General features: G+C 42.5%; 1 protein-coding gene across 2 annotated transcripts; it reads right to left on the bottom strand.

Moving 5' to 3' along the window:
• Positions 1–9,930, bottom strand: SDHAF4 (succinate dehydrogenase complex assembly factor 4). 2 transcript variants are annotated; one of them, XM_054279804.1, is made up of 3 exons: positions 9,860–9,930; positions 7,387–7,539; positions 1–707 (listed from the first exon to the last, which is right to left on the bottom strand). In XM_054279804.1, the coding sequence occupies exons 1-3, from the start codon at positions 9,897–9,899 to the stop codon at positions 631–633; spliced, it is 270 nt and encodes an 89-aa protein (XP_054135779.1). In that variant the 5' UTR covers positions 9,900–9,930; the 3' UTR covers positions 1–630. The 2 variants fall into 2 exon arrangements, with proteins under 2 accessions (XP_054135779.1, XP_054135778.1); XM_054279803.1 differs by lacking the exon at positions 1–707 and adding an exon at positions 1,470–3,686.
• Between the last annotated feature and the right edge of the window lie 519 nt (positions 9,931–10,449).

Genomic DNA, 10,449 nt, shown 5'->3' on the forward strand with positions numbered 1-10,449 from the left:
TGGAATTTGTCACCATTTATTGCAGTCAACTAAAAATGCAGTAAAGATCTATAACAGCATTTTATGGTGCTTTACAAACATATGCTACCATCACAGGTAATTTTACTGTGATTCTATTATGTATCCTGTGTTTCAATTTAATAAAATCAGCACTGAAATACATGCTTTCTAAACAAGGCAATATATAGCAAATATTTTCTTTAACTGTAAATCGAAAATTCGTGTATTTTGAAATAAAGTAATTATGGTGCAATTCCTTCAAATAATAAAGGCTTCGTAATTTTAATAATGTACCAAATGTATCTATGCCAAGTAGCAGAAACAGGTTTAAAAGAGAAAACCTACTGCAGAAACACAACATGCAGATTTTTATTAAAGAAAATGAAACAGAGCAGCAAGCATCCTGCAGTACTGCAAGAATTTGCTTACACACAGAACAATTTTCCTTTGTCTCACAGGAAGTTAACAGAAAATGTTAGGACACAGCCCTTGCTGCTCTTCACTGTTTATACTAACAAAAAGAGCTAAAAAAAATCAATCAGTATTTATGATAAAACCATATCTATGGCTGATCTAATAGCTAATGCCCCAAGCCATTTTCTTACCCTAATGCTAAATTCCAGGGAATTGCTAATAGTAATTATCTGGGAAGAGCAGGAAGACAGCTCTGAAAAAGTGCTGAAGTGCTGCTTTCTTAACTGCTGGCACTGCAAGAAAACAAAGAGAAATGATTGTTTATACCCTACACTATCATTGTATCATTTATTACACTCAATCCCTGATCACTTTTGACAGGTACCACAAGAGATTTTGCAGCACCACAGGATTTTGTGCTTAACTGTTACTGGAGCCCAGGGCTCCTCTGTTTGGTAAATGCCAGATTGCCAGACAATGTAAGAGGGCCCCTTGGCATTCTTTGACTCTTACATATTATTTTGCTTATATGTTCAGTTTCCTATGTCTCATTGACACCTTCCATAAACAAGTTCAGCAAATATTTAGTTAACAGCACCAGCCTGGGAGGTGGTAAAAAAGGCTTGAAGTTGCTCAAGACTGAAAGGGTATCCTCTATTTCCCATGCACCAACTCCTTTTCAGCTATTTATAACATGGGTTTAAAACAGCCTTTTTATTTTAGGGAAAAAAATCTTCAACAAAAGGGCTGTCAAGCTTAAAACAGACTGCCCAGGGAAGTGACTGAGTCACCATCCCTGGAGGAATTTAAAAGATGTGTAGATGTGGCACTCGAGAACGTGATTTAGTGGCAGACTTGGCAGCGGCTGGTTGGACTTGATGATCTTCCAGGTCTATTTCAACCTAAATTACTCTGTGATTCTGCTTTTTGAGGGAAAGCAAAATCCCTGCACTTATGAGACACTCTGTGCTATTGCTACAGATGCTAGCACTCTCAAAATTATCTTCAAAATCCAGGTATGTCATGGATACTGGCATGAAGTGCTTGGACCTGCCTGTGGCTCTGACAGCAGCAGTCATCACCTGCATGAAAGAAGACAAGCAGAGGTCAGGACAGCACTTGGGTCAGCCCTTAACACTGAGGGAGACCAAAGATAAGCAAGTGAAATGTAAGGAAAATGATGGAAAAGTGAGAGCAGTTCTTCATATGCTAAATCAAAACTGTAAGTCTGCATCCAGGGAGGAATGCACCTGCAGTCAGCACTGAGTAAAGTAATTAGATTTGAAAATCAGGAATGCCAAGAAGTGCAATTAGGTAAACATTCATGGAGTGTCTGCTGGAAAGGGTAAAACCTGATATGAGAAGATAATGAAGTAATGCAACAATCCATGGAGAAGATTTAGAATTAAAAAATAAAATAACTGCAGTATTTCACCTCTTCTTTGTGAATTAAGAAGTGAAGCCTATAAATAACGATGCAGAAAAGGCAGAAGCTTCCAACTAAAATTTCCACTTCCTATTTGAAAAGGTGGTGTATTGTGTCCAACACACCAGCAACTGAAAAGGCAAAACATTGCTAGAAATAATTAAGAAATTAAAGACAGCTGACCCAGCTTATCTTTAGGTAACTGAAAATGTCAACAGATTTTAAAAAGATCTGTCACTATACAGAGGGAAAACAGAATGAATCAGATACAAATACAAACCAATTTTCCAATATCCAAGCCATGTTGCAGAATTTAAAGGTTCAAAATCTAATTACCACTAATTAACACTTTTTATGAGAAACAGGCTTTCATTAATCTCATTTTTCTTGTCAGTGAGGTATTTGGTTGATAAACCTGTAACTGAATAGGTTCAGTATTTTTGTAGAGAAACACCACAGTGAGACAAACATCCAAACTCACAGCTAGAGCAAGACTGTGTCTCTAACACACTCACTGGATACACAAACTGCCAGATTTCAACAAGGAGCTCCCCCACTGGCTGCCAGTGAAGTGAGCTTGAGGGGAGGCTGCTCAGATTTGTGACAAGACCCTCACACTTTAATGCTCGAGTTAAGTTAAACCAAGCAAAGGCAAAGCTGGGCAAAGCCCACACCCTTCTCTGATTCTGACTAGAGAAGATCCATTTGTTCAGGCTATCACAAAGAACTTGCACAGAAACAGAGCACATGTTCACATTTCAATAATGACAACTTACTCTCATTAGTAAGTACCCACACAAGTGGTAGATTTGCATGCTACTATTACTCTACTACAGCACTTACAACTAGGCAAATTCTTGAATCAAGAACCGAGCTCAGTGTGACTGAAATATATTTACTGTGATGCCAGATAACTTAAAGACCTGCAATATGACTTCACCTAATGGAATTTGTCCCCTTTAACCATAAGGTTTCAGACAACAATGCTGTATTTTTCCAAAGCAGCAGTTAGCCCGTGTGCAAAAGGACAACTCCACTTACAAAAGAAAAGATAATGTAAGTAGCATGAAGAAGGTGATAAAGGACAGTGTTCTAGAATTCCAAATAGAGCACCTCTACACTACTTGCAACCAAGAGCTGACCCTCTCCAAAATTTAAGTCTCCATTTCCATTGTGCTACTTACAGCCCTCAATCAGAGACAAGACTGTCCCTTCCCTACAAACAGGAAAAAACCCCAACCCACTGCAACAGGGACAGAGGGAAGGTTCTTGAGTAAAGGGGCTTTCACCAGGGAACCACTGTGTGAAATCAGTGACCTATGGATCTCAGAGTTGGTTCTGCCTTTGATGAATGGTGCTCAGGTTCATGAAATGCAAAGTTCTTTCAACACTTTTACACCACCACATCAATCTTTATATTCATGAAGAAATACAAGCCCTTATACATCTCAATAAGCTCCTGACTACCAATTTCACACCACTGTACTTGCATTTATACTTGCACAGTGTAAATAGTATTAAAGATCAGGCAAACATTGAGCCACAAACAGCTCCATAATCTGAGCTAAAGCACTGTGTTTAATTACATTGCATTAGTAAAAAAATTCATCACATGACAGAATGTGGTGGCACAACAGAAACAATAAGCTCCATGACAAATCCAGGTGAGATTTTTTCTGTACATTATATATTTTAGCAACTAGAAATATTTTATTAGCAATACAGACATTTCAATATTAGAAATCTATACAACGTCCTTTTCTTTCCCAGTCTCCAAAACGTGTAGGTTCAGGGCCTCTGGGTCCACCCCTCTCTTTTGTAGTAGGATTGATTCCATCAGGGAATTCTAAAATGACAGGGAAAGTCCATTAAAATTCCTATAATGTTGACAAATACAAAGGTGCTATCATTAATGATGTTTTCCTTTTAGTTTCATTTTCAAAGACAAAATCAATTCTTTTTTGTTTTGAAAGGCAACCTTGAACTAAATATTTCCCAGAGCCCTACAAAATGAATTTCAGGTTTTTTTACTGCTATATGATCATATATATTATTTATCTATATACATATATCTACAAATACAGATATAACATTATATTATTTATTATGCAAATAAAGAAGCAACCGAATGTCCAGAGGCATTAAAGGACCACAGCTTCTCAAGTCAGAACCTGCATCATTTGGGTATGCTGTACTTATGTTCGTGAAATCTAAAACCCCAGGTATTATTTGCTGTTTACCTCTCTAATTTTAAGTACTCTGTTATAATTTTAGCTTGAATTTATTCAAGATTCTGTTAGTCTTGTACTTAAAACAACCAGGTTGGATGGTTGAGCCATGTAATGCTCCACCTGTTCTAATGCTTCACCACCCTCGGAGCAAAGAGTTTCTTCCTACCATTTATTCCAAGCCTGCCTTCCCTCAGTTTAGAACCACTGCCCCTTGTCCTGTCACTATCTGCTCGTATGAAAACTCCTTCCCTGCATCTTATAAACCCCCTTAGGGTACTGAGCCCCCTTTAGACACCAGAAGCCCTCAGTCAGATCTTCCCAAAGCCTTCTCTTCTTCAGGCTGAGCAACCCCAGCTCTGTCAGTCTGTCCTGGCAGGAGCGGTGCTCTAGCCCTTTGATCAGCTTCTCTGGACCCTTCAGACAGGTCCATGCCTTTCTTGTGCTGAGCACTCCCCAGCTGGATGCAGCATTCCAGGCAGGGTCTCATGAGAACAGAGGACAATCACCCCCTTGACTTGCTGGCCCCACTGCTTTTGATACAGTCCAGTATTTGTTTTTCTGGCCTCCAATGACACACTGCCAGATCATGTCCAGATTTCATCCAACCCCTTACCCTGCTACAAAAGAGAAGCACACAGCCAGCTCATGCTACTTTCTTAAACACCACAGAGCCTTCTGTACCTCAGCCAACATTCTTACACTACTCAGTGCACCTTTACTCAGGGCCATCTCCTAAGAAGAGTTAACTCAGGCCATGAAGCCACGAAGCACCTGTGGCACAGCCCCCCCCTAGGCTGAGTCTCATCCTGCACCAGACTGTGGGGCTCCCACAAACTCACAGTACCCCACATGCCCCTGGCCATGCTGATTCTCCACAGCTTCCCACATACACACCTAACTTGGGATCCCTCAGTCATATCCCTAACTCAGCCCGGGTGGGCAACACAGTCATGAGGTGCAGGGCTGAAAATACAACAGGAAGACTACAACAGAAATTCTGGACATCAGACAAAAAGAAAAGTGATGGAGGAAACTCATACAGCTACAGGCTACACAGGATGATACATACCAGGATACCTGTTTCATAACTGATGCCAACCAGGAAAAGAAACACCAGTATCTGAGCACCTCTGGCAGTACAAGGGGCGCAAATGCACCTGATATTATTTTGTTCATGTCATCTTCCCAATACCAAAGCACTGCTCGTGCTGGCAGTGGATGCTGATGCTCAAAAGATTTCTCCACTGATAGCTACAGCAGTAGGAATTCTAAATCCAGCTTCAATTCTTAGTTTTTATCCTAGTAATACAACAGGCAGTTTGCAAACTATTGCTAGTGTTACATGTAAAAAATACAGGTGCAACTAAAGAGACCTTGAGTCTTGCTCCAAACCTGGAATACCTAAGCAAATAACAAAAGATAAGGATTATGCATGTTTTAAATGCAGCAGTGATGGCACTGATTTGCCTGGGAATAAAAAGACAAGGATTTAACAGTTGCTTACACAGTAACTCCAACTGTGAGTTAGTTCTCAAGTGAGCCACAATCTGAAATTGCATGGAAATGATTTTATAATACGAGAATAATACAGCAATACAACGACAAACTGTGGAGAAATTTGTGAAAGGAGAAGCAGAAGTAGCTTTGCACCATGATGCAAAGCTGTGGTGGCCTCAGGGTAATACACTCTGGAGTTGGAGACCAGTTTTCAGCTCTGCTGCACAAACTAAAATGGCACTACACAGTGCCATTTTGGCCTCTATGAAAAGAGGGGACTTCTGTGAAAGAGTCACTGAGGATTTTGTTCATGAAATGAAGGATTCTAAGGTGGAAGAACACAATCAGTTTCTCAAATGAATGTAAGGATTAATTAGTCTTTATGCTGCTATCATTTAACTCTGGTGGCCTTATGGAATTAAAGAAGGGGCACATCCTCATGGACACAATTATGCACGGCACTGGCTTGCCTGGATGTTGGATGCAGAGCCCCTGACAGATGTGACAGCTACACCACCTTTTAATTTTCTGGAGGTGAGTGGCAATGCTCTCATGAGACAGTATTACATCCAGTTCTGGAAAATTACTTTATCCAAGGCTACATCCCAAGAACTGAAGCAATTACCAGCACTGTACAGAGGGGCACATTAATGGGTTTGAAGGATTTCATGAAGTACTGTCTACAGATGAAGGAAATTCTGCTTCCAGTGGGCACTCTGCTGCCTTCCTTTTGGAGACTTTATATCAGTCTGTATTTCTTTTCCTCAGGATGTTAGAGCTTTCAGACTTGGCTTCCTGTTTACAAGATAAGGCAGAATATATTCTGTATATAGAAGAATGAGAAGAAAATATTTCATCAAATTGTTAATGCTTAATTCATGAAGATGTTGGGTGAAACTTGGGTTTCATTTGCTGCAAATAGTTAAAAGTTATTCTTTGCATTGCCTTTTTGAAAATTTTTGTATCATAAATACTTGTTAAAAAAAAAACCAAAAAAAAAAACCAAAAAAAAAAAACCAAAAAAACCCAAAAAAAACCCCAAACCCCACCCAGAGTACTGTGTTCAGTTGTGGAGTTCCCAACACAAAACAGGGGTGGACCTCTTGGAACAAGTCCAGAGAAGGCCACTAAGACAAACACAGGACTGGTGCACCTCTCCTATTAAGACAGACTGAGAGAACTGGGGCTCTTCAGCCTGCAGAAGAGAAGGCTCTGGGAACACCTTTTAGAAGCCTTCCAGTACCTGAAGAGGGCCTGTGAAAAAGCTGGACAGGGACTCTTAACAAGGTGATGTAGTGACAGGACAAGGGAGATTGGCTTTAAAATAAAAGAGGGCAGGTTTAGATTAGCTATTAGGAAGAAACTCCTTACTGTGAGGATGGTGAGGCACTGCAACAAGTTGTTCAGAGAGGCTGTGGATGCCCATCCCTGGAAATGTGCAAGGCCAGGCTGGACTGGGCTTTGAGCAGCCTGTTCTAATGGAAAGTACCCCTGCTAAAGGCAGGGCTGGCACTAAGTCAGGACACTCAGGCAAATTTGCTTATCTTCAAGAGCAGAGGAAGCCCAGGTTCTCTGTGTGATTTGCTACAATGTCTGACCATGGCTGTTCTGAAGGTTCTTCTCCCCTGGGGCACCATTTGCTGCAGCTGTGCCCACTGCCCTGCCTCCCTGGTTTGTTTTCCAGAGCAGTAAGCAGTAAGTTTAGAAAATTATTCTAAAGAGTGCTGGATGTCTGTCACCTTCTTAAACTGACACCAGCACAGCATCTCGCATCTTGCCTTTAAAACACAGCTTCCAATTCTGTAAAACATTACTTACTTTCCAGGGGTTCCTTCTCCATACTGGACTCTTCTGGTTCATCAAACCTCCCCACTGGTAACTTTGGTTTCTTTAGTGGCTGCTTAGCAGGTTGAGCTCTTCCTCCTGGCTTAGAGCTGGAGCTGCTTCGTGAGTGCCAAAGAAGCGAAGACTCTATCAAGCAAATGGACACGCAGCATAAATGTGGGAGTTTGAGCAATGCTGTGACTGTCCAGAACACCTCTGAGAAAAAACTACTTCAGGGATGAGGGAGAGGAAGGCAGGAAAACAAACTCTAAAAATTATTTAACATTCAACTCATGAACACCTAAGAAATCAGCACAGATAATTATTTTTGGCCCTAGAAACAGATGTAGGCAAAATTGTGTTAGTTGTATAACTCAGTTCACATTAACAGTGTATTTTAAACTGCTTGAAGTTATCTTTGCTGTTACTTTTTTGTATTTTAGACTCTTAAACAGTAATTATGCTAGCATAGACCAGTACAGTCTGTTTTCCAGGAGAAATCCTAACCTCCCCCAAGAAACCTGCTGATTTCCATATCTTGGCTCATTTCCAGCAGCTTTTTAGTCAGAAAAAGCTTCTGCCTTCCCAAAGGAAAGTTTAAAAAAATAAAACGTTCCCTTAGTAACAGGTTTTCCAGAATGTCAGCAGAAGATAGCTGGGTTTCCCTTAGGATGGTAAAATAATTCAGCTGGTAGTCAAAGGCAGGAAAAACTTTGAGCATGTTTAAGTTCAATTATGTAACTGCATGCAAATGCTGTCATTAAAAGCATCCACTTTTTTTCCTTAAGCTCCTACTAACAGTTTGGTTTAAAAAGCCAAATGTAAATGTCCACAGTGAGCATAAACTATCCACTAAAAATATTTTGGCTGTGGACAGGTGCCTAAAGCAGTTCTGACATTTCTTAAGAAGCAAGATTCAAACACAAATCCTCCCTGTACCAGCTGGGTGCAAAGTACCTGAAAGAACTATTATTCTACTGTCCTAAGGAGATTGAATCAGGAAGTCTTCTCAAGCACTGACAACTTGACTCACCTAAATACACAGCAGCTAACAACTCACTTGTATTCCCAGAATCAGCATATTCATTCATTTTAAAATACCACATCTTTAATACCAAACCCTACAGCCACACAAACTGTATTATGTCTGCCAACTGCTGTCAATGCCCCAAAGGAGTAAAGCATGGTGTAACAAATTATCAACAGTAAAGGATCCAATCTGTTGCAAATATTGGGTCTTTCTACTCCTGCCAAGCTTCTTGTCATTCTTCAGTAAGCTAGAAAGAAAAGCTAGCAAGAAAATTAAATTATAGCTGGTATTCTAGACCAAATTAAAATAAAAAACAGATTAAGGTACTGGTATGAAATTTATTATCTCGGTCACTAGAGAAGAGGCAAAACCCATTTTCCTTGATAGATTTACTTGATGTTCTTGACCAAAATAAACTCTTCTTGACAGAGAGGTGACAAAAGTTCAACATTAAACATCTCTGAAAAAGATGAGATAAACTATCAATACTAGTAAACCACATTGTACAAACTGATCTTTGATTCCCTCCTCTTTTACACAGTGTCACAATGCCCTACCATTTGTTAATTATATAACTGAACTTGAAAATCCCAATTCTTTTAAGTTGCTGCGCTGCAATATTCCATCTTTTGAAGTGGCCCACAGCATGTGATTTATCCTGACAAAGCCATCCATGCAGTGGGATTTGGGAACACATCGGGATGCTCAGAGGATTAGAGCGTTAGCCACATCTTGCCAGGAACCTGACAGCCAAATGGAGCACAAACATCTAACAAAAATTCCATTAACATACAGTGCACTGGTTTGTTTTAGTGTATGATATCAATGGCAGCACAGAACCTCAGCTTTTGGCGAGAGGGAAGCACGCAACAAGAGCCCAAGCTGAGGCCTGTGGGGCAGGCTCTGTTACCCAGTCTGACTCCCGATAAACAAACCCCCTGAATTTCCTCAGGAGAAGGGAACGGAGCAATAACCTCCAGGTCCACAGCACGTTTCCTCCACCTATTCTCCAAACCTTACACTGCTTTTTAACATTTTACTGCCGATAAGAAGAATGAAGCAACGACAGGGCAAGAAAACCTCCGTAATAACAGAGTTGCCCGATTTACAGCAGCAGGTTTACAGGACAGGCGAGAATATTAATATCGAAAGGGCTCGGGGGAAGGCAGGGAAGGGGTTAAGAGCAGGGAAACTGTGGGGCCACGGAAGGTGCAGGGAAAGCCGTGACAGCCCCGGCCCCAGGCTGAGGAGGCGGGGCGCGCCACACTCCTCACCCGCCGCCATCTTGGGCGCTCTCCAGCCCCCCCCGCGCCGGCAGCCCCGGGCGGCGCCCGCCCCGTCCCCTCGCTCGTCAGCTCCTGCGGGAGGAAGGGCAGGGGAGCCGGGGGCCCCTCCGCGGCACAGCCCGGGCCCTCCCGCCCTCCGCCCGCCTCTTACTCGCTGCCCCGGGCGCGCCGCGCAGCAGCCGCAGAGCCATGGCCGGGACGGAGCCGTGCGGGGCGGGCAGCGCTGCCGCGCAGGCGCCCAAGGCGGCGGCGGCTCCAGCCGGGGCAGGCGGCGAAGGCGGCCCCGGGCAGCGCTGCCTCCGCCGCCTCACGATCGCCCCGTGCCCCGCGCTGCTCCCCGGCTCCGGCAAACAGCGGCGAACGGCGCCCGGGGAGCCACGGTCCCGGTGAAGGCAGCTACGGGCTCACGGAGATGCTCGAGAAATGCGCTGTAACTCTGCTCCACGTTTGTCTAGGGGTGCAGAGAAAAGACGTCTTCTTTCTTCAATGCAGTGAAGAGTTTAGCGCTGCAGGAACCCGTGTTCCCCTCAATCTGTAGTGTAGTCCAGCTAGGGGGGTTTTTATTGTTTTGTTCGTTTTGTTGGTTTTTAAAATAATAAATAATTGTACATTGTTCAAATAACACACTTTGGCTAACACCATAGTGATGTACAGTGTTCGTGCTTCCAGACAGCATCGTTGCAGTTTCCGAGTTCAGGCAGTGAAGTTGCTTTTAAGGCTCAGTATAAACCCAACCCTGGG

This window comes from Melozone crissalis, unplaced genomic scaffold, assembly GCF_028551555.1.
Source record: "Melozone crissalis strain CALT ecotype California unplaced genomic scaffold, PUWL_Pcris_2 ptg000027l_1, whole genome shotgun sequence".
NCBI classification, from domain to species: Eukaryota; Metazoa; Chordata; class Aves; order Passeriformes; family Passerellidae; genus Melozone; species Melozone crissalis.

Bases quoted from the DNA above. Each gene is read 5' to 3' on its own strand.
- SDHAF4 (XM_054279803.1), bottom strand. From the start codon at position 9,899: ATGGCTCTGCGGCTGCTGCGCGGCGCGCCCGGGGCAGCGA. The intron at 7,540-9,859 runs GTAAGAGGCGGG...TTTGCTTGATAG, and splicing joins CGGCGCGCCCGGGGCAGCGA to AGTCTTCGCTTCTTTGGCAC. The intron at 3,687-7,386 runs GTAAGTAATGTT...CTGTCATTTTAG, and splicing joins GGAGAAGGAACCCCTGGAAA to AATTCCCTGATGGAATCAAT.